At 44.9% G+C, this 24,184-nt stretch overlaps 1 protein-coding gene across 11 annotated transcripts in view; it reads left to right on the top strand.

Annotated features, from left to right (window-relative positions):
- NUMA1 (nuclear mitotic apparatus protein 1) overlaps nt 1-24,184 on the top strand; it is a 443,588-nt gene that overhangs the window by 402,523 nt on the left and 16,881 nt on the right. For all 11 annotated transcript variants that reach the window (XM_069203745.1, XM_069203747.1, XM_069203751.1 and 8 more), the window contains one exon: nt 16,763-16,864. In XM_069203745.1, the coding sequence (XP_069059846.1) occupies nt 16,763-16,864 (102 nt within the window). The remainder of the gene's footprint in view (nt 1-16,762; nt 16,865-24,184) is intronic.

The following is a 24,184-nucleotide window of genomic DNA, read 5'->3' as shown; positions in this document are numbered from 1 at the left end:
CGTTCTGTCCAGAAGCATAAAATCACATAGAAGGTAGATAACGTCCCTGACCCCCTCTGATAGGTGGGTCACTTCAGCGAGTGACCAACCCCCTTTTAGGGTTCTTAAGGGCTCCTCCGAGGGTGGGTCCTCAGATTCATTGAGCAAGACTCTCCAAGGAACTCCCTGCAAGACATCTTCTGCTCCTGGCCTTTGGAACCGCTGCTAGACTGCGTTTGAACCAAACAAGTCTGCTTCTGGTGGGAAGGCTCCCATTGCAGCATTGTTTCTCCAGATCCTGCATCCTACAGGGTCACAAAGACTCTGTTTGCACCTGTAAGCATGAAGGAATCGCCCTTGGAGTGAAGGAGTCACTCCCCTGCATCCACAGGTACCTCAAGTCAACGTCTATCTGCTGCTGGGGTCTGCTGTCCCACATACATCGAAAAGGCTCTGCTTCACAGGTGGTGAGTTTGTGGCGTCCTCTGGGTCCAGCTTGTCTTCTGACTAACTTGGGGGACTGGGGTCCCCTGCTCCTGCCACTGGACTGGAACCCCTGTGCACCGCAACTGTTGCACTTGCCAAGGCTTGTTGACCCTTCCTCCAGGAAATCTTCAGGCAAAAGATGCCCCAGCATCCAACACACTGCAACTCAAAGATAAACCCCATCCTGCAATGTGGGACTTCTGTTTTGTTGTGCTGGTGAGCCCTCCTTTTGATTCGCTGTGTCCATAGTCTGTCTCTCACTCCTGGGGGCTCCAACAACTTCTGCTAGCCTTTCTCTGTGCTGAGGGCCAGCCCTGATTGCCATCCCTCCTCCCCTTCCCAAAGGGTAGAGTCTCCTGGACTGTGCTGGTCCCCAAATACAGCTTCAGCCTCTGCTTGCATTTGCCAGTGCTTGTTGATGACCTGGCTTGTTACTGGCCCTCCTGCAATCTGGTGACCATCGAGGGACAGCTTGTAGGTGACTCCTGGGATCTGCTGCAGCTCATGGACCACGCAGCTGGACTTCTTCCTCCACCGACTTGCAGGAACTTCACATTTCAGAGGTGGGGCATTGCCACCTGCACAGCCTGGGCACCTCCAAGGATGTTGGACTCTGTCCCCTTCCTTTTCAAGTCCGCCATGTCTGGAATCCATCCCTGTGTACCACCGGCCTGGTCCACGGGTCGTGACCACAGTTGGACAATCCGTGGCTTCCACCAACTTCATAGAGTCCCTTCTCCCCTATGCAACTGGGTCCCCTGGTGTAGGTACTCCTGTCTTCTGGGTATCCTTGGGTGGGGGCACTCTCCAACCTTCCTCGTCTGTTGGTTTCCTCGGGGGTCCACTGGGAATCTCTCAAACTCCAACCACTACTCCCTATGTCAGTCTATGGGGCGACTGGGTGGGTAACTACCTTGCACCTGGTTGCTGGGGAGTCTTACCGTACTTACCTCTGGTGTTTTCATCTACCCCAAGCCTCTCACAATCTACACTCTTACCTTGGTTGTGTTCACTATTTCGCATTCCACTTTCTTATTATATGGTTTTCCCCCACCCCTCCTATTGGGCCCTCTATATTTTATGCTATTTGTGCTGGGTATCTTGTGTGTGTATTGTGTGTAGATATCTCCAAAGGGAGATATACCAGTGCTAGTCTAATAGTGCTGTAATAAAGTATCCTTTATGTTTACAACACTTGTGTGGTTCTTTCAGGTGAGTGAGTTACTGTCCGACTACTGTGGTATTGCAAGTGTTCTATATTCTTCCTTGATGAGCTTCAGCTGCTCACCTCAGCTACCCCTAGAGAGCTTTTGCTGTCTGACAACTATTCACTGTCACTAAGGTTGGCCTGGACTCATTATAGGGAGCCACACCATAGGTGTACACCATAAGCTGAGACAGCCTCCTACAGACATCACTGCATGTTTGTGAAGCATTACTGCCTAGACAGTCATGTTTGTGAAACATTACTGCCTAGACAGTTTTGCATATATGGGCATTTCACCCATTTGGTCCTGCAGAACTTCCTAATGTAGGGAAATTTCTCCGCAGGTCACTGCCATGATAGAATGGCTTGGGTATCCATTCAAAGATAAGAAATCTGCATCTCGAAGTCTCTATCAGATGAACAAGTTACTTACCTTCTGTAAGACTAGACTCTAGCTGCAGATTCCTTACACCCTCCTGGATTGCAAAGTCATGTAAAACTTAACTGACGTCCGCGCGCCTGGATAGTGCCTATGTAGGTGACTGCAATGTCACATCCAACGGCAGTGACGCTGAATGGCGCGCTTCAGTGTCTGCTCACGCAAAAGTTTCTGGATTCAGTCTACTCCTGTGAAATTCAAATGTCCGGAATCTGCAGCTAGATAGTCTCTACCAGATAATGTGTTACCGAAGGTAAGTACCTTGTTAGTCTGTACAAAATACCCTTAAAGCCATTGTTCTCTTGAGAAGCCTTCAGTACTACTAATGTCCTTTGTGGCTTTTGCACTGTTAAGCCACACTTTTCCTTAAATCTGTAGCTGATTTTAGGTATTGTGACGTGCTTGGTGCATGAGTCTTTAAAAATCAAAATGCCAATAAGATCGTTATAAAATAAAGGTTAAATATTATGGCTGGTAAACATTTTTTTTTTTTATTCTGTACTCTGTATTGGTTTGGTCTTGAGATTAAATTTTTGCTATCCAATGAGTTTCTGAATTTCACTTTGTTTGGCTTTAGTTTTTAATGGGACCAAAGTAGGGTTATTATAGTGCTAGGATTTGAGATCGATAGAACAGTCTTGATGCAAATTATGGCTCTCCTGCCACAAAAATTACTGTCTGATACATAAACTTGTTTTGGAAGCAAGTCACTTTTGGCCTGATAGACTTCAAGCCGCAGATTCCTTACCTTAGAATATTTCCTTGGCTCCAAACTAGAAATGGAAATTTATGGTGATCAGTTAACCACTGCATGCTGGTGGTTGGCATCTGCACCAGAAGTGACGTGCGCGGTGCCTGTACGGGCGCCACCTCAGTGCACTAACGTCAGTTTTTTTCTTTCTACGCCAGTCAGCGCAGATCTGGGGACTGACACTCTTTGATTTATTTTTGTTGGGTTTATTTTTCGAAACATGTCTCCTGGTGCATCCCGAATATCAGCTAGGAAAGCTGATTTCAAGCAGTGTGGCGCCTGTCTGACGGACCCACATTTGGTGTGTTCGTGGTGCTTGGACATGACCACGACACAAAGACCTGTGTTGACTGCTGTGATTGGTGTCTCCAGCTCCTAGACACCCCAACGTTGAAGATCTCTGTTGAGAGGAAAGTCCTGAGCTCGGTCGCAGACCCACTCCAACTGCTCGTTGTTGCAGTGGAGGTCGCTGGATAATCGGGTAAGTCCCACAGGCACAAGAAGAGCAAGAAGTCAGAGATCGCTGATGTCACCATGTCTGCCACAGTCATCTGACGAGATGAGCAAGCTTCAGGAGCTGAAACAACTCCCACCCAGTTACGCAACATTTATGAGGTCATGAACCTCATATTTTGGCCTCACTGTCCTGCTGGAGCGCCTTCAAGACCTGCGGGCTCAGGAGGGGCCCCATACTGGTCTTCTGTCCATTGGATCTGGAGAAGGCCCCAAGGCAGAGATATCCCCATCATGCTAGACTTAAACATAGAGCCAGGCGGCCAGCATCTGACGCCGGCTACGGTGCTGATGAAGGGCAGATCCCCAATCAGGGAGCCCCTGCATTATTCATATGACAAAAGCAAACAAACACAAATGATGGACGGAATGTGGAACCAACCAATCAAACATTCACCCCAGTCACATTTCTGGGTATAATCCTTCAATTATTTTACTCACCGTGCTACCCCAGTTCATATGACAGGCCTAGATTTGGAGATGAATAGGAGGGGCTTGCAGGCCCTTATGAATAGCAGTTGGAAGATCCCAAGGACCACTGGTATCGGGATCTGGCAGGTGCCAGTGGATTGGACACCTCCCCATACACTGGTGTGGTCTCTCCCAGTACTGTGGATATGGAGGAGGGTGCCTCATTCGCAATGGTGGTGCAGAGGGTGAGTGAGGTCCTAGATCTTACACTACTCTCAGTGGCAGTCAAGAATGTGTTGACGGAGGTGCTTCAGCAGAAAGTTGCCCTCAACGACCTGTTAGTCCCCTTTAATGAAGCCCTTTAATGATTTCCTGTTTAGGGCCCGATTTAAGCCGTGCACAGGGGCCCCTGTGCATAGAATGCCCACCACTATCTCCCTGCCCCAGGATACTGCAGTTTCCTCACCTTGTACCCCAACCCTGAGAGCTTGGTGGTCCAGACCTCCACCTCCAAAGTAGTCCACTGGACAAGGAATCCAAATTCTGGATTCTTTTTTTAAGAGGATGTTCTCTTCCTCCTGCCTGGCACTGCAGTTGGTGAACACCTCATGCATTTTGGGGCCATACTCCCATACCATCTGGGACCAGGTTGTGCAAATGGTGTCCATGGTCTTGGAGGAGGCCAGAGCTTTCCTCTCAAGCACTTGCTGGTGGGAGAGTGTGAGGATATGGGGAGTAGTATATGGTGTGGGTGTGCAACCTCAACATGTAGTACTCACCAACTCCATAAGGGTCCAATAGGTTTCATCTGTCAAACCCTCAGCTAAACCCTAGGTAGCTGTGGCACTGAGCAGCAAGGCTTACACAGAGGAACAAGTGCTAAGCATTTATACAGCACCAAAACAAATGCAGGCGAAATAGTCACAACAATAAAAAAAAAAAAAAATACATCAATTTATAAGAAAAGTTTACTTTTATAAGAATTTAGACACCACATTTGAAAAGATCACCGGAGATATGGATTTTACAAGTAATTATAAATCAAAGCATTTTAACTCAGCCGTGAACAAGCCTTGGCAAATTCAGCTGATTTGATACTTAGAAACTTTTTCAAGGGAAACCTGAGTAACTGTCAGCGCAGTCAAGTAGATGTACTTTTGGTGAACATCTTTAACAGGGAACTAGTCAGGGGGACCAGTTAACTTCAAAGCAGGTAATGCAGTTAACTTTAAATAAAAAAAACAGATTTTAAGCAGCTCCAGGCACTTTATCCTTGTTGCAATGAATTTCTTTGTAGTGGTTCTGATGCAACGGATGAAGGATGAAGAATATACTCGAAGGACGATGTGGGTGCAACATGGGTTTTCCTCCAGGGACTCCTTGGTCCACGAAGATGGTGCGGATGTTCTGGTTGCAATGTTGACATCCCGCAAGGTCCTATCCAGTCTAGCTGAAGTCCAGTTGATACTGAAGTACTAGTCACCCAGTATTACGGTCACAGGCCAATCCTTCATGGGTCATTAACTCTTCTTCTAAGGGGCCCAGCAGCTCTCTAACAGCATTCACAGGCACTTTGACCTCAGGTGCAATTCTGGACGGAGGGGAAGATGCACCTTAAACACTTTGGGCTACCAACTTGCCCCATGAGGCTTCTTCAGCTGTTGTCTTCCTGTCAGAAGACCATTCGGCTGACCCTTAGAGCCTCTTCGCTGGGTTCTGGAAACAGCTGCACCATGTGCAGGACACCACAGTACATTCCCTTTCTTCGCTAGCCAGCAGGTACATTCCTTGATGGTGCTGCCTCTCTTTGCTGGTCCCTAGGTGCGGCTGGGCAGTCCTTCAGTCCTTCTTCCCGGTCTGTTGATCTGTGGTCTGCCCCATTTATGCTTGGAAAATGCCCTCAGGGCAGTATGCTGTTCGTTGCCAGTGGTCTACTGGGTTCCCTCCCACCTGGTGACCACTTCCTGTGAAGTGTGGCATCTCAGTATCGCAGGTTGCACCACTCTGAACACGCCCAAGATGGCAAGACCCCTTTCTCGGTGTTCAGACCTTCCTAGCCCACCACTGGGGTGGCTACCTCAGGCTACACACCCCTGAGGAAACCGGTTTGGCAACTGGTTTACCTTCTCTGCTCCCCGTGCAAGCCTCTCTGCCTAAACAATGTGAAACCCTCACCCTTAGTGTTCTACATCTGCCCTTCAAAGGTGGGTTCTCCTTTGAAGCCTGTCTTTTGGGGGCTCACACCCAAGTGGCTTCCTGTGGAGGATGGTAACACCTCCATCGCCTGCAATCCCTCCTTGTTTTCCTTCCTGAGAGCCATTCCATGTCTCTCCAGGAGGGCGTAAAGCTGTTTCATGGCCCAGACTCCATGGTGCCCAGGGAAGCACAAGAGTTTTTGGAACAACCAAGTGGCAGCTTTGTAAAAGCTGCACACTGCAACAAGTTACATTAACTTCAACTTGTGACGCACGTCTGGCTTAATTTAACGAGTTGTTTGATACCTCGACGTGCCCACTTTGGTTCCACCGTTCATGAGTTAACGCAGCTGCACGGGTCAGTGTGTAATCCTGTACTCTTCAATTGGGCGACCCAGTCTTTCCACAGTAAAAACAGTAGTTTTTTTGTTCATTGTCGGTACATGAAAAATTAGTCTTTCCCGTGTCATGTGTTGCACCCTGCCTTAGGACTCTGTAGGACTGCCAGAGGGGTGACTTGCACAGATATACAGGAAAAGTAGTGGCTTTGATATTGCTTTCAATGGCAAAGTTGGGATAGCAGTGCACGACTGTTCTATCAGCCTGCAGTGGCAGACTTTGGGACTCGTATGTGGGTGACCTGCAGGGTGGCTCAACCAGTGCCGTAAGCCCTGGGGTACAGCTTTAACTTACATTCTCTGGTTACCAGGACACCATATATTAGGCGCTTACAGGTAAGTAAGCTATTTCCAATAAAGTACAGCCAATTTGAGATATACTTTAGGGTCAGAGCACTGGTATGGAGGTCTGGTTAGCAGGCCTCAGTGCACTGAGTCGAAAAAAACAGCATCATCAGCTGAAAAAACTTTGGGGTCACCGTTCAAAATGAGCCATTTCCGTACAGAGAGACGCAGGCATGTTCACCATACAGTGTGGGCTGGATACAACAGACTTGCTGTACAGAGCAAGTTCATAGTCCGTGCCCTTTAAGCCTGGCTCAGAACCACTGGTTTGTCAGGGAATGAACAGGCCTTGTTCATGGACATGCCCTTTGGTGGCTCTTGGTTGTTTGGAGACGTGACAGATTTAGCGTGGGAACTCTTTAAGGACAGAAGAGCTACAGCCAGATCCTTGGTCCTTTCCATGGTTCCTCGCCAACCCCAGTCCACCTTAGGCACTGTTTTTGCCCATGGGAGTGGCTTCCAACCACATCACACATGCACAGCCTCCCCAGCCAGCAAATCACACAATATTTTCATGGCTGAGGACGCAGTTCCCACAGACCACGTTGAACAGGCAGTCGGAGGATAAACCAGTCGACCACTACCCCAGCAGCTGCAGCCTCCAAACCCCTTCAATATACCCTCCAGCCACCATAGTCATCCAGTGGGAGGGAGGAATACACCATCACCTGCACCACTGAAGGTCCATGACATCCAACTGTTGAGTTTTGGAGCTAGTCCCTTCCCGACCGCTCCCACCTATGCCACATACCTACCACAAGGTGGCTGAGGGCCAACTCGCCTTACTTCGTCAGTAAGTGTTAGCTCTCTTGGTCATGGGAGCTGTAGAGAAGGTGCAGACATTACAAGTAGGTTGTGGTTGCTATTCCCGCTACTTTCTGGTTCCCAAGGACGGCGGAGGCCTTCATCCTATTTTAGACCTGCGTCTTCTCAACCTTCTCCTGAAAAAAGATCAAAATGCTTGCACAAGTCCTGTCTGCCTTTTACCTGGGAAACTGGAGCATGATGTCGGATTTCCCGGACGCATACTTGCACATCTCTGTCCTGCCTGCCCACAGGCGTTACCTGCGATTCACAGTCCGCCATGAGCATTTTCAGTTCACCATGTCCCCCTTTTGGCCTGAACTGCGCCCCAAGAGTGTTTACAAAGGTGATGTTGGTGGTTGCAGCTCATCTGTGGAGATCAGAGGGTGCCAGTCTTCCGCTATCTTGATGATTGGCTTTTGAAGGCGGGCTTGCCTCTGACTGTAGTCTCCCACCTACAGGCCATGGCGGACCTCTTAAACTCACTGGGGATCACTGTCAACTTGCCAAAGTCACACGTGACTCCTTCTCAGGTGCTTCTTTTCATTTGAGCTGTTCTGGACACACTGTACTTTTGGGCAAATCTAGGATTTTAAGGCTATGAGACTTACCGAGGCTGCTGGGACTCATGGCATCCTGCTGGTGACATATGCCCTTTGGCATATGCAAGCTCTGCAGTGAGACCTGAAGTTCCAGTGGGCGCAGCACCAGGGGAATGTCTCAGACATGGTCCAGATCTCGGAGGAAACTTGAAAAAAACATCAGCAGTGGTTCCCGCGATTGGATCAGAGGTAGACCTCTCTCTATTTCCAGCTAGCTCTGACAGTGAGATGCATCACTCCTGGGATGGGGCAGCCATCTGGGAGATGTGGCTTTCAGAATTCGGCCTTAACATCAACCTGTTGGACCTCCAAGTGATCCGACTGGCATTGAAATCCTTTCTACCCTCCGTCAAGGGAATGCTAGTGCACGTGTTCACGGATAACACCACACTTTGTCAATAGGCCCTGCATCTCTTGACATGGCTTGAACATTACGGCATATCCTGGTGGTTCAACACCTGGCAGGCTATCTGAACGCCAGGGTGGACTGAATATGCCTAGCTGATCACAAATGGCGCCTCCATCTATCGGTGGTACGAGGTCTCTTTGAAGAGTAGGGAGAGCCTTGATTAGGTCTATCACCTCCAAGAACATGAAATGTCAGCAGTTTTGCGCACTGTAGTTTCCAAGGTGGCTCTAGCTTGGAGATGCTTTTTGTCTTTAGTGGAGCTCAGGCCTTCTGTAAGCCTCTCCCACTCATACCACTTCTGCCCAGAGTTTTCAAGAAGATCAGAAACAACCAGCCTTAAGTCATCCTAATGGTCCCAGATAGGGCCAAGAGTATGTTATACCCAGAACTCCAAAGAATGAGCATCCTTCCACCAATCAAATTGCCACTTCGTATTGGCCCTCAGGGTCTCGGCAACAGAGCATGGTCTTCCATCCTGAATTTTCAGTCTACCCCTATACGCATGAAGATTATGAAACGGCATTTGACTGTCCGGTTTGCTGTTCAAATTGTGGATGTCACCGTTGCCAAAAAATCCAGTTATGTTGGAAGCTGGGACAAATTTGTCCTCTGGTTTGGTGACCACAACGCTGACCATTACAGGCAATACTTTTGACTCATTTTCTTTGTTTTATATTTAACCCTGCAAGACCTTACAGTGGCCACTATAAAAGCCACTGTTGGGCTTTTCTTTGTTTGCCAGACCAACCGTCCTTGTTCAAATCACCCATGCTGATTGTGATGTCGCAGTGAGATCATAATTTGGTCTTATTTTTTTATGTATACGTCCTTGGCGCTGATGCATAGCTGCTTGCTGCATTTCCTGACCTCCTCACATGAGTGAACTAGAGGCACTTTCAGTGTAACCACCCTACACCATCGTTTCCCAAGGACATCTGTGGCTAGAAGTATCCAACAATAAAAGAAGTTACCGACTATATACCTAACGTGGTGATGGTTTGTACTTAACCACCTCATGCACAAAGCTTTTCTGAAAATCTTGCTGAGCAAAAGTATTGTATTAACCTGCTTAATGTTTGGACAGTCTGTTGTAAAGTTGTTGCTTAAGCTATGACTGTCATGGTTGTGAAAGGTTTGCTTTCCCACCCACGGGTGACCTAAGTGAACTCAGTTCAATGCACCAGAGCTGAATGGGAAAGACAAGCTATTGTAGTCTTACAAACCTCCACTCAATACATAATAGAAGTGAAATCATTGCTTTTGGGTTACTAACAATCCACGAAAGGTGATCAGGGGCATCGTGGTAACATTAAACCTATATCATTCTTCACAGCTCCACACACACTTTTAACTAAATATTTATTACAACAGGGTGAACCTGTTTCTTAGCGCATCTAAAATGATCACACAGATATCATAAATATGAAAAGAAGGAACGTGGCAAATAGCAAGAATAAAATTAACACTTCTATCATGGTTAAAAAGTAATATAAAAGCCTAATCCCCCAAAACCTACTTTTATGCGCTACCCTAGGGGAGCATGTACTACGGCCACTTGCACACTAGAGTTTCTTGGGGAGAAACAGCGACCTGCATACCTTGTTGACCACTCAAGCTGTTATCAGAAGAGCTGTGGAGGAAGTGTCCCCTGTGAAAAGCAAACATGCTGCAGTAGCAACCCTCCTCTGGTACCCAGATCTTACCAGCGTCGGGCAGAAAGCATCAGCTTCTCTAACTGCTGGCTATAACCAAGATCAGCTTTGGATGGTATCTTGCAGAACAATCTAGGATGAAGAACCTCTCTACCTAAGGGTTCGAGTGGTAGTCCTTAAATACTAAACATTATCAGGAATATAAACATCTGACATAGTTGTAGGAATGTGGTGTATAAATTATAGGTGCCAGAGAAGGTATCCTACACACATCTTCAAGAAAATAAGCAACAAGGTGAGTTTGAACTACATTTATTTGAATTATCTAGGGATGTTTCTTGGATGACCTTAACATATTGATAAGAGAACATGTGTTCCGGTCTCTCTCTCTCTCTCTCTCTCTCATCAGGTGTTCTATATGGGTCATTATCAGATCGTCTTGGCGCTCTGTCCCCTTCCCAGTTCAACAAATAATAAGAGGAGACAACATTCATGGTGGTATTGTTTACAACAGATGTGACAGAATTTGGAAGGAGTGTAGTCCAAGATGGATTGGAGGGTGTGACCGCAATGGAGTTGGGTCTTGGGGACTTTACATCACATTTACCCTGTGGTTTAGCATGTGAACTGCTGGATCATCCTTGTCTCCAGTAATTCCTCGCTCCTCTCTTCTCATATTTCCTTAGTAGGAATGCTGGAGTTTGACTAGGTGTTAAACAGCCTCCGGTCTGTTGACTTACGTGAGTTGAGAATATTGCCTCCCCTTCTCCATGACCACCTAGTTCTTCCTGCTTTCTTCGGTCCCTCTTCAAACAGGTGTGTCCAGGTTCAAAAAGTGTTTGTTGATGAGAGGTTATGGAGAAAGTGCCTCACAAGAAGATTTAACTTGGAATCCAGAACTCTGCCACCAGACTATTACTACTACAGCGTCTTCAATGTAGAGATCAAGTTACATTAGTGCAAGTAGTTCGCTGGTTCATTGTGGCCAGATGTATTTGTCAAGTTCGTCTACATTGAACACCGTGCAGTTTATAATGCACGCAAATCTTTTCTTTAGCATAAGCTTCGTACATGCCCATCATGAAGGATATGCTGATCATAAACAGCACCTATTGTGAACATTCTTAGCCGTAGCAAGTTCCTCATTGTTGGGGCTCCCTTCTTGATGCAGAGCAATAAAAGGAAGCAGCTCTCTATTAGTGTGAACCGGAAAGCTCTCAAATCACCTGCCATTCTAAAGAGCAATTGAGACTTGACAGTACAACCTCCCTCTTTAGAAAAATGCCCATCACTTTAGACCCTGAGAACTACATCTTACCACGTAGTGATCTAGTGATGTCTAGTATTTAAAGTATGCTCCGTGATCGCACTGATACCTAGTGAATCAACCATAAGAGATTGGTGCACTGGAGAACCTAAGGGTTACCCTCCCTGTCCATGTATCTCCTCTGCACCACTGACGAGCCTGATCATTGTGCTACATCTGTAACAATAAGACTGGAGGAACAGCTCAGGTTTTGTACAGTTTTTCGGGGTCATATCAGTAGTATCAGAGTGATAAATACTAAATAAAACACACAATAGTTTGATTCACAAAAGCTGGACTCAAGATTGAAATTTGTACTCACAAGGTCATACCTGTGCATTTTGACTCATTTTCTAATTATTTTGGAGCTCTCCGAATTGCAAGAGTACTCCTAGGAATCGGTCTGTCACAGATTCTAGGATTTATTCATGATCTTGATAAAAGTAAACGGCCAAACATGTTTCAGGTAGACAAACAGCCTGCATAATGTTTGGAAATTAGTTTGACACTGTTCTCCTACATTTGGACCCATCATGTATCTTTTAACAATGTGGAGAACCTTGACTCGATCTGCACCTTTTTTCCCATACAAAAGTGACATTCCTGCCCAAGGTACTCACCCCTTTCAATCTATCACCTTGCCAGCTTCCTGTGCACTATCTTATTACTCCAAGAACGAAGAATGGCTTCATCACGTTGACCCTAAATGGTCACTTGGTGTCTTTATGGACCAAATCAGAGACCGCTGACGGGGTGTCCAAATTATCGCCTGATTCTCTGGGGCTAAGAAAGGCTAAGCGGTGGAAAAGAGGACTCGAGATGGATTGTACTTTGCATCAAGATCTGCTGTGGGCTAGTGCAAGGAAATACCTTTTTCATATTGGATTATGCTGCAGGTTTTTTGACTTTGAATGCACTGAGGCCTGTTAACCAGACCTCAGTGCCAGTATCCTAACGCCTAAGTGTGTGTTGAATTGGCTATCCCCAATTGAAGTCCCTAGAATATGGTACCGAGGGCAAGTAAGGCAAGTTGCCCTCCCAGTGCTGCAGCAATGATTGTGCTAGCTTGTGTGACAAAGTGCAAAATGGCTCCCGGCCTGCCACTGCAGACTGGAAGAGCAGTGGGTTACACTGCTAGTTCGACTTTGCCATTCAAACTAATAGCAAAGCCACCACTTCCAATAGCAATATAGGTAAGTCTCCCCTAAGGAAGGCCTATCTAGCTCTAAGGCAGGGAGCTTTATATCATTACATAGGAGATATGTTTATATATGTCTTAGCAACAACACCTCGAAGTTGTCGTTTTACTGTGGAAAAGTTAGTAGCCGCGTTGGCTAATACAGGGTTACCAGCTGGACTAGAGCTGAAGTAGCCCAGGCTGGCAAGTCAGGAGCCACTTCAGAAGAATCACCACTGACTGCCATTGGGCACCCCAAGAGAAGATTGTTTTTTGATTGACAAAAGTTGCAACCAAGTCACCTGGACCCGGGAGTGTCATCAGTGGTCAAATTGGTCGCCCAAGAGGGACACTAGCCTCCTCTAGAGAATGTTGCTGTGACCCCCTGTTTGGAGACCGGTAGCCCAGCAGCAGTTGGCTTTCTACTGTCTCAGAGAGGACTTTGTGAGACCCCCCACCTCTGGCCAAAGTCGCCCCATACGACCTGTGGAAGAGGAGTCCCCACAAATGCACCCCTGTCGACTGCACAGCAACCAGAGCATCTTTAAGAATCTTTTTATCCTGTATCTCCAGCATCAGGACCTCTCCATTAAAGGTTGTGGCGGTTGTGCTTTAAAGTTTGGAACTGGAAAATGCTCTGGTGGCCAGGTAACTGTCCAGATCTACCCCATTGGCTCCCGCAGATCACCATCCTGTCTGATTTGGTTGCCCAAACCGAGCCGGAGTAACCAAACTGAATCTTTACAAACCTTTTGTAAGTTTGCACACATTAAGTTGACCAATGCTTGATTGCGGTTTAATTAAAAAGTGATAGAGTTTTAAAAATGTATATCTCTGGAACCCTCTGGTGGATTTTGCTCATCTTGGACTCTCAATTTATAAAAAAAAATATCAATTTTTATAAATTGTTGGTGTTTCTTTAGTGTAGTGTAGCTTTCCTATTTCGTTGTTTGGTACTGTTAAATGCTTTACACTAAGTTCCTTTGAGCAAGCCTTGCTGCTCGAAAGCCATCACTAGTCAAGGTTAAGGTTATTACTGAACCCGAGACTATTTTTGCAGGTGTATTCTAGGTAAGGCTGCAGAGCCATACCATATAATACACCCAAATCCTCACAGTCAAAAATCAGTCCCCAGAAGGCTTTCATGCTCATTCCACCAGAATGAAAGCTGCTACCACTGCACTGGTGCGTGGGCATCCCACCTCACATTCTCAAAGCATTACTACCTCTACAGCCAGGCACTTCATCCATTCTGTCCTGTAGGATTTCCTGGTCTGAGCCATTCCACAGTCCCACCACCAAAGGAGGTGTACTGCTTTGGGATCCATTCACAAGGTGCGGAATCTGGTTAAAAGTCTATCATAAGAACAAATCACTTAACTTCAATAATGCCTTTTCTGGTAAGACTTGATCAAACTGCATATTTCAGCACAGGTTAATTTGGGGTTGCTCGTGAGTTCACTCTGACAAGGACTGTGGTTGCTGCTTGATTAGAGTTTCATCCCCCAATTTCTTACATTCTGCCTTGGGTAGGCTTAACACACTGGGACAGTAAATGCTTAAGTGATGTTCATTGTGGAATTTAAAAGGTCGTCCTAGCGTTGGTCCAATTTCACTATAACTGTCCTTTTTCTTAAGGAGTTAGTCCAGTGTTTCCCAAAGTGTGCGCCGGGGTGCCCTCAGAACTCTCCAGGGGCGCCGTGCACACCTTGGGAACATTGGAAATGCTTTCACTGTGTGAAAGCAAGACTCGCAGTGTAAACAAATGTAACTTGATGGGTCTTACAATTTACATCGTAACATTGCAAAACCCTCACATGTGTGATTTCTTTTTTTTTCACAGCGATTCTTTCTCTTTCATACTACTGCACGGCTCCATTCTATAGCCATCTTACATTTGGAACGGAGCCATTCAGTAGTTAGTATGAAAAAGAAAGAATTACAGTGCAAATAAATCAAACCTGTTAGGTTTGTGCAATGCTATGTTGTAAATTGTAAAACCCATCAAGTCAGTGCTTAATTTGTAAATAAAAACGTGCCAGTGCTGCAAGCTCTCCTCTGAAATATGCAGCTGCTGCAATTAAATGCGCAAGTACAGAATACTGAGGCAGGTAATCCTAAAGCGATCTTGGGCCTCTTTAATCTAGCCTCTCCCTGCCCCTTAAGCTCACCTTTGCAGCTTTCTGATTTCTCCCAATGTGGAACTCTTCCCTCCTTCTCTTTCTCCATCTTTTCTATATGTGTCTTTTGATCGCATTAAATGCCTGATGCAGAAAACTAATTGCTGGTGCCCTCCACTGGAACCCACGGTCTCAAAGTAAGCACTGCTTCCACTGCGAGTATTTCTCTTTCTTACCACCGTACAGCTAACAAAGCTGCACGGTAGTATGAAAGAGAGAGACTTGCAGTGGAAACAAACTAAACAATTTGGGTTTTACAATTTACGTCGTAACACTGCAAAAACCTAACAAGTTTGATTTATTTGCATTGCGATTCTTTCCCTTTCATACTTCCTTACGGCTCCATTCTAAAGACATTACGTTTAGAACGAAGCTGTACGGTAGTAATCACAGTGCAAATAAATCAAACGTGTTAGGTTTTTGTAATGTGCATTTGTGGCCCGAGTAACCCGTGTGGTAATGCCATGTGGCCGGGTTATGGAAGACACACCTATTGCAGAAGCCCTTTATCGGCTTCATCTCAATCAGCGAGAAAAATGGAAGTGCTCCATGGACATGGCTTACATCCCCTCACCCCTAAAAAAAAAAAAAGTGAGGTAACTGGGAGCCATGGCCAATAAGTCAAGGGAGCCACAGGCTCAAAATGTTTGGGAACCATTGGGTTAGTCAAAACATTTGATTGATTCTCCCTTACAACTATTTAGTTTATTTTCTTTAAACCTCTTACCAACCTAATGGTTCTTCTTTAAACCTCTTACCAACCTTATGGTTTTCCTGGGAGTAGTCTCTTCTGTGAAGTCAATGGATGTACATTCGCTATGCAGATGATTTGCAGGTGGAATGTTCAGAAAATCTTTCCAAATGGAAAACCCATTTTCCTATTTTAGGGGGTCACTTTACAGTTGCAGAGGCAAACTTGCAAATGAAATGTGTAAATTTCTTAATTGTTTCATTACAGACTATTGCAAGAAATTATTGCCTGGACTCTTATTCGAGATGAATACAAAGTGATAGACTGAATTGATCTTGCCCACAAGTAATTCTTAAGGGCTGCATTGCAATGCATCATGTTTTGTGTGCTGTTACTACAGACTGGGACCGACTGAAGGCAGACCACATTCTTTTTGTATGTGGACAGGAGCACCCCTATCAATGCTTAACCTTGTTGGGTCTCACCACTGAGGTGCAGCATTGGTCCAGTCTTTACAGCGAAATACTGGGCTCAGGTCGTAGAGGTCAAAGCACGTTTCATGTGAAACTCTAAGAAAGATGTACTTCAATGTTGTTGAATACTTAGTCTTCTTGGATGGTGTGAACAGTATTCTAAAATGCAGTGTTTCTCGCTGTGACTTAGCTGTTGTGCTTTGCAGTGCACAGTGAAAATCTGTCCCTTTAAAACAATAAATATCAATCAGAAAAAAACATTATCGAAAGTAAGCAAACTTTACATTAGAATGTGGGTCAAATGGGTTTAGATGGGGAACTCCGCAGTGAAACGAGGCTGGTGTGTAATGAGCGACCCGGAGTGGCTTACTAATGAAGGGAACTGGGAGTAAAACATGAGTTGTTTATTGGTAATATTGTTCTGAAAGACATGGGCTTTGCTGTAGAGATATTCAACAGTAAGACGACGTTTCAGACTAAATGATCTCCTGGCATGTGGTTAGTACTTGCCAGCACCCACTCCACATTTACCTCGTGTGCACCAGCGGCATCTTAATTTTGGGAATTCGGTGAATGACCACAATGTATTCTATTCACATGTTAATAGATTGCAGAAGTGTTTCTAGATGATTAAAAAAGTATGTTTTTTCTAATGACGAGACGTGCATGTATTGAACCTGTTAAGCCTAAAATAATGTGGATTGCAAGAAACAAATGATTTTAAAATAATGTCTGTTTGTCTAGTCCAAGAAGTCAGTCAATTGTTTTCCACGACCAATGACACCCAAAGACGCAAGTAGGCGTAAAGTTGGCACGTTGGAGACAAAGAAGAGTGGGAACCAGCCGGTAAGCAAACCGTGTATACCTTTGCACGCTCTTTTGTTAATAATGTCTTTTTGGTGGTTAATTTCACTCATGCTGTAGCTATCAAGATCAGTCTGACCGGGATTCTTGTTCCCTGAAGGAGAATCACGCACTCACCCGATCCTTCGGGTTAATCCAGTAGTTAGTAAATGAAATGGCAGCAAAGAATGCCTGGAAAGTGTGCATTGGATGCACAACGTGTAACCAAGGTGGCTGCGCTCTCCAACCTCCAATAAGGTCACAGTCCCACTGAGCCATACAATTCCCCAGATCAGGCACGAGTGCATCTCTGAACTAGTACATGGACCTGGGACACAGTGATGTGCCATTTTAGAGGACTAGCAGATGGTGTGCGGGCGCCTTGAAGCAGATGTGCGGAAGAGGCCTACACTGCGGATGTGCCGCTGACACCCTATCCTGTGACCGCTTCAGACCAGAGGGGCACCCTGGAAAACATTAGCTGCTGGGCCAGTGTCACAGCACCAGGGGACACTGGCTGCTTGAAGGTGCCTAGCCAGTAAGGGAGCAGAGTGCTGTGCTTCAGCCTGCCAGTCGGCTCGCAGTTTATTTCTGAGCGTGGCACTGGCTGCACTTTGGCCGTGGCACAGCTGGTCTGCCGCCCAGAGCTGAGTGCCGGCGCTGCCTGCCGGTCTGTCGGTGCCCCTCTGGCCAAGAGACTTGGAATAAGGCTGGACCTGTGAGGCTGAGCTGGAGTTCTGAGCACCACATATGCTGTGAGGATATGCAGGGATATAGAGATCTTGGCGATCCTTGCCACTGGGGGACGCCCGACGCCCCTGTGCAGAGGGGCCAGGAGAGAGAGAGACAGCCATACCATGTGTGCCTGACGAGCTTCACAATCTGATGGACTTCTAGCTGCTTATTTCTTACCTTTGAATTTTATTTTTCCAGGTGTCAGATCAAAACCTGAAATTTTTCTCGAGCAGTACCCCTGCGCACCATTAGGTGACATTGTTTGGGTCTGCATTGGCGAGTAATGAGCTAACAAGGGAATCATGTTAAATATTTCATATATTTTTGGGATATTTGTCCTAATAGGTGACACTCCAGAATCAAACATAACCTAGTTGAATACACAATTTGTGACACAGATAAATGAAAAAGAAGAGGAAAAGAAGCTGAAATAAGGTGCATACTAAAGCAAATTTTGAAAAAAAACTTCTTTATATTTAATGAAGTTGCAAAGGATATTAATCATAAAGTTCCATAGGGACATTAATCCTGTGAAACATAGTTGAACAGTTTGCTAAAATCAGAGATTGTCTGAGAAGTCCGCTCCAAAAATGATGCATCACACACGATGAATCAATATAATAAAGATCCAATAGTTGTATTTGTATAGAGTCAGAATTGGCATTGACGTTTGTCTCACTTGTACTAGAGATCATCCCCAAAACAATCAGATTTTAGGAAATGAGACGAAGACCCCATAAAAACTAGTATATATTTGAAAATGGCAAATTAAAGTTGAATCCATCAGTATGCCCCAAATCAATTAGTCTACCATAACCCGTGTTGGGAACGTGCAAAATTATTACCATGTGAAGTGGAAAAAATTAAGTGAAGTGCTCAAGTGCAACCTTATAGAAGAAATATATATATATATATATATATATATATATATATATATATATATATATATATATATATATATATATATATATATATATATATTCAATAGCCAATATAACTTATAGACAACCAAACGTCTTGCCTCATGGGGAGGAAATCACAATAGTCTTGGCCAAAGACACAAACAAATTTAAGAAAGGCTGTGAACCAAAGAGATTTATATTTATGAATTATTCAATGTCTAGTAAGCGAAGTGGAAAATAAGGAAGTTCAAAGGACTCACTATATTTTCACAGATAAATGCAGCAGAACTTTCAATCGCGCTGGAAACAGTAGAAGTCAAGAACTACTCTCAACATAACTGCTTGGGGAAGCAACACTAAACCATAGAACGATCGGGACATTGCACGCTTAAGAACAGCAAATGCAACTGGAATATTAGGGCGTTCCGCGTTTACAGAAGTACAGCTAAAGTCAGAAATTGTTTATCCTCAATGTGATGTGAAATTTTGAGTAAATGTAACTTCAAAGTGTTATACGCTTACCCTGGTGGAACGGATAACTATACGTGGTGTCTTTGCATGTGTTTTTTTTATAGCAAAACAGAGCTTTGTCAGTGCTCAAAATAAACTACAGCACTAAATTAGAGCTACTCTTTTAACATCAACACGTGGGAAGACCACAGTAGACTATAAATCATCAGCACGTTACACGCTTAAGAAACCGCAAATGCATGTGCAATACTAGGTGTAGGAATTACCCTCTTTCTTGGCATGGCATTTTCTGCCTGTTGTCAGTGTGTTTGACTGTGCTCACTGGGATCCTGCTAACCAGGACCACAGTGATTATGCTATCTCCCTTCTAACATGGTTACTTGAACCATTTTCACCCAACATTTGGCATACTGCTGCCCCCATACAAGTATGTATGTATGTATGTGTATGTAAGGTGTATTTGATAAAGCGCATTTTGACCAGAGGTATCAAAGCACTAAGAAGGCAAAACAAGATTTCTGCTGCAGCTCCCAATTAGGATTGAAATAGCCAAGTTTTGACTAGTTTGCGGAAAGACAGAAGAATGGGGGCATTCCTAATTTTGAAAGGGAAGGAATTCCATAATCTTTCAGCGGCTGCTGAAAAACTATTCCTCTTTCGACCCCCCCCCAAACCCACCCATTTCACTTTTTTTGTCAGGGGAGGGCAAGCTAACCTAAGATTAGCTGATCTGAGGGGGCGACCAGGCATGTACCACTTAATAGATGGAAGAGAGGAATGAGGGCCATGTAAATATAGGGCCTTGTGAGCAAGACACAATGTTTTGAAAATTATATGTTTCCTGATCGGTAGCTAGTGGAGTTAATTTGGCAGATGCAAACTTGTCTAGACCCAGTACCAGATGCGCACTTTGATTCTGAATAAGTTGTAGCTTATTTAGAGATGCTTGATTGATGTTAAGATACAGGGCGTTACAGTAGTGTAGCCTTGATCCGATCAGGGCCAGAACTACCGTTACTCTAGGGTCCCAAGGTATGAAAGGAACAATTAAGCATCTTAATAATCCAAATGCATGAATTGGTGATTTTATCAACCTGGGTGTCGAAGGTTAAGGCAGAGTCACAGACAATCCTGAGGTTTTTGACCACGGCAGAGGGGACTGTTCGTGTCCCACACAACTCTGGCCACTAGTTTGAATGCATATAGATGAATTGGCACCAAATATAATGACCTGGGTTTTGCCCCCATTCATCTTAAGCCAATTTAGATCCATCCAGTTTTTTACTTCTGTCATAGAGGACTGAAATATTTTTGCTAAGTCCAATGTCATATCTTGAAAGGAGACCATAATTGGTGTGTCATTGGCATAGGAAGACATCTGAAATCCAAAGGAGCGCATCAAGTCTGCCAGTGGTGGGACTTACAAATTAAACAGGGTCGGGCTTAAAGAGGACCTCTGTGGAACTCAACAAGGGAACTGAAATGGGGACGAACTAAAGTCCCCGCATTTAACTAATTGTTAACTGTCCTGGAAGAAAAATGTAAGTATGTTCAAAGCTGGTCCTCTCAGTACATCCTGGGAAAGACTATCAGTTAATATGAAGGGTGAGATGGTATCAAAAGTGGCTGACAGATCCAGCAAGATTAGGATTGCACCATACAACCCGCTAGTATATGGTACCCAGGGCATTGGGGTACCAGGGATCCTCATGGGCTGCAGCATGTATTATGACACCCATGTGGAGTCCATGCAAAGTGTTCTGCAGGTCTGCCATTGCATCCTGCGTGAAAGGGTGCATGCAGCCTTTTACACTTCAGGTCACTGTAAGTCACCCCTGTGGCTGGGTGCAAGTACCTGTGTGTGAGGCACTAGCAGAGGTGCACCCCACAAACTCAGTTCCATTTTTCTGGATTTCGTGAGTGCAGGGACGCCATTTTATGTGAGCACTGCACATAGGTCGCTACCTAGGTGTCAAACAGGTCTTATAGGGTTCTGTTACGTATTCCTTGCAGTGTTTGTATTTTCTACACCTTGGTGTAGACTTTTCTATAGTGTCAAACTGTTCTTTGCACATTCTTATTTCTTTTCCTAACTTCAGTCAGTCCATAATACGTCTTCTGAGAGGTGTACCTCTTTGTCAATTTTGCTTAGTCTGTTGTGCAGACTTCTTGTTATTTAACTCTTTGTAGTTTTTACATTTGTTGCCCTTGCTTGCAAAACTTCCTTCGGAAGGATTTTGCCCATTTTCAGGGGTACTTCTTCTCCATGAAGATATTAGATCTGTCATATTTGATAAGCTTGATTATTGATACCTCATTATAGGTACATGACTCTGTGTAGTTGAGTTCACACTTGGAGGGGTGTCATTGGATGTATTCATTAATTTAGGACTGATTCCTTTCCAAAGAATCTAGTTACTTTTATAGTTTTACCATTGAGAGATTTCTACTACATCCTTTGATCCTATATTGACCTCTGTTTACACTTCTATACCAAGGCCCTTCTTGCCTTTATAATAAAACTATAAATAAATAAAAGTTAAATCGCTTTCAGTGACGAACACATGTACATCTGTGGTTGTTCTATATGTTTGTATCTATGTGTGCACATGTTTACATATATGCTTGTTACTATATAGGCGTTGTTTCTTTCTCCTGTGTCAGTAGACGTGTATTTTACATATCTTGATGTCTTTCTTATATTTGCTCCTTTCTTGCTGGGGTTAAAGTATTTAATGTACCAAATGATTAGTCTTGTTCTCTTCATTGGGGCAACTGTCTGCTTTATCTGCACGGCATACTTTATTATGTTTGCCTTTTGGTGTAGATCTGCTTGACGTATACTTTTCCATGGTGAGGGGTTCTGCTCCATTGCCAGTTATGCTACTCTGTGTTCCAACAGCGTGGAACCTGCAGTTACGGCCTACATCTAGGAATGGATAGATGCACATTCTACTATATGCACCCACTTGTAGTCTTTCATATCCACAGTTTCTTGTCTTTATGATCACAATGCTGTGTTCATTTCCACGGTCTTGCCTTTCTGTTAATACACGGGTTTTCACTCCTTTAAACAAGCGAGTAGCTTTATCTTAGATGCTGCTCTTCGCCTTTTACACTGATTGCTCATGTTCACATAGCTTTCTTCATTCCATGCTTGTTATGGTTCCTGACTCCTAATCACTGGTTCCTCTGCGGAGTCCTTGGTAATGCAGTATGTTACGGCTCACATACCTTCTTCTGTATGTCGGTCTTTTCACATTTTTCTCGACCGCTTCTGTTCTCAGAACATAATTTTCGGGCTATCCAACATAATTTTAACTGTGCGGTGATGGGTGAGGTTTTACCCATGTTCTTATTGTTTTTGGATCCCTTTTCTTACAGTTGTCTTTTCACAATTTTTTTCTTATTGAGGATTTTCTTCCTCATGGGTTTTTTGCCATATACTTAGTCTTTTTCTTCAGGACTAAATCAGTTTTCCTTCTGCATAAACGGCTTTCCCTGTGGTTAAGTCACATATGACACTTGATTGACATGCTAACGTGGATAAGTTTATTCTATGCTATAATGTGGATGAGCTTCTTTCTGTGCCCTTCTGTTTTATGGTGTTATTCACCTGTGCTTAATTCCACAGGTTGAGATGTCGTTGACTGTTATTATTCTCCCTCATTTTTCTTCTTGTCCGGTCTTTTACTCTTTCTCGACCGGTTTCATTTAATACTTTGACACTGCTGAGGGTCTCCGTTCGGAGCCCCTCCTCCAGGGTTTTTATGCGTTATCTGATTCTAAATTAAGGAATCTGTGGCTAGATATCTCTATTAGATGAACAAGTTACTTACCTTCGTTAACGATGTATCTGGTAGAGACAGTGTCTAGCTGCAGATTGCTTAACGATCATTTCCACTCTGCAAAAAGAGTTCCTCTGTGGTCTCCATAAATTTCATATTGCAAATCTACACCTAGGTTTAAGGCTTGGGTTATAATTGACACAAGCGTGTCTTTTATTTGATCCATATTGTTTCCATTACTAGTTTCTATTGTGGTTCCATGTTTTGAGTGCAGAAAACAATTGTGGAAAAAACTGACATCAACGTATCGGCAGTGGAGTTATATGGACTCCGTTTACATCACATCCAGTGAACAGCGTAATTAGAGTCGCGCAATGCCATCTGCCGACGCCCAGATGTACTAAGGGAAAAAGTTATCAGATCCAGGCTGTCTGGGGAAGATTCTAAGTTCATGAATCTGCGGCTAGATACTGTCTCTACCAGGTACATCGTTACCAAAGGTAAGTAACTTTTTGTCACCAAAAGATGTCAATGCCGAGCCCTCACCTTGTTTGCATCTGGTGCCTCGAGTACGACCACGACATGAAGACCTGTGTCGACTGCTGCGCAATGTATCCGAAGGCCTTGAGGAAGCTCCGTCCTTTTGATGTGCTTCACCAAAGCGGTCTCAATCCTGGTCGAGAAGGTCCCAAGATTGGTCAGGGAGTCCAAGATCTTTGTCACACCAAGTCATCAGGCCACTCTGGTAAGCCCCACCATAAGAAGACGAGGAAGAGGTGATTGACTGCACCCCGTCCATCGGCCGACAAGATGAGGGAGCTGGAGCAACCCCTGCTTAGCTCCCAAACTGTTTCTGATGGGAGAAAAGCAGCCAAGTTCACAATCTGATGTGGACTAGACACCACAGACTCACTGGGCAAAGGAGTTTCAAAGTTGGTGGCCTTATGCCGCCACAACTGGCTTTACAGGGAATGTCCAAGCATTACGTATGGACATACCCCCTTTGAATGGCTAAAGTCTATTCGGAGAAAAGGCTCACTCAGTGTTGGAGTGCATCAAGGTTAATAGGGCTATAACCAGATTCATGGGCCTGTCCATGGGCCCCTCACCTACTCCAGTCTGCCTTTCGTGGCTTCAGAAGGGGCTTCCAGCCACTATTGCATGCAAGCTTCCCAGCCTATGCATGGCTGAGGACGCGATCCCCTCAGACCCCGTGGGTAGAGTGGCCTGCATGGTAACTCTGCAGTGGGATCCAAGTCCCAGTGGGCACAGCATCAGGCGGACTGCTCAGATCACGTTCAGATTTTGGAGGAGACTGCTAAATATCTGCAGTGATGGTTGCTGGACCCCAACTGGGTCAGCCGAATACCTCATTCCCTACTTCATCCAGAGCTAACTTTGATGCATTGCTTCTGGGGAGTGGCAAC

The sequence above is a fragment of the Pleurodeles waltl genome, chromosome 8, assembly GCF_031143425.1.
Source record: "Pleurodeles waltl isolate 20211129_DDA chromosome 8, aPleWal1.hap1.20221129, whole genome shotgun sequence".
Classification (NCBI taxonomy): Eukaryota; Metazoa; Chordata; class Amphibia; order Caudata; family Salamandridae; genus Pleurodeles; species Pleurodeles waltl.
The sequence above is the reverse complement of the archived record's forward strand: the minus strand, read 5'-3'. Positions and strand labels throughout refer to the sequence as shown.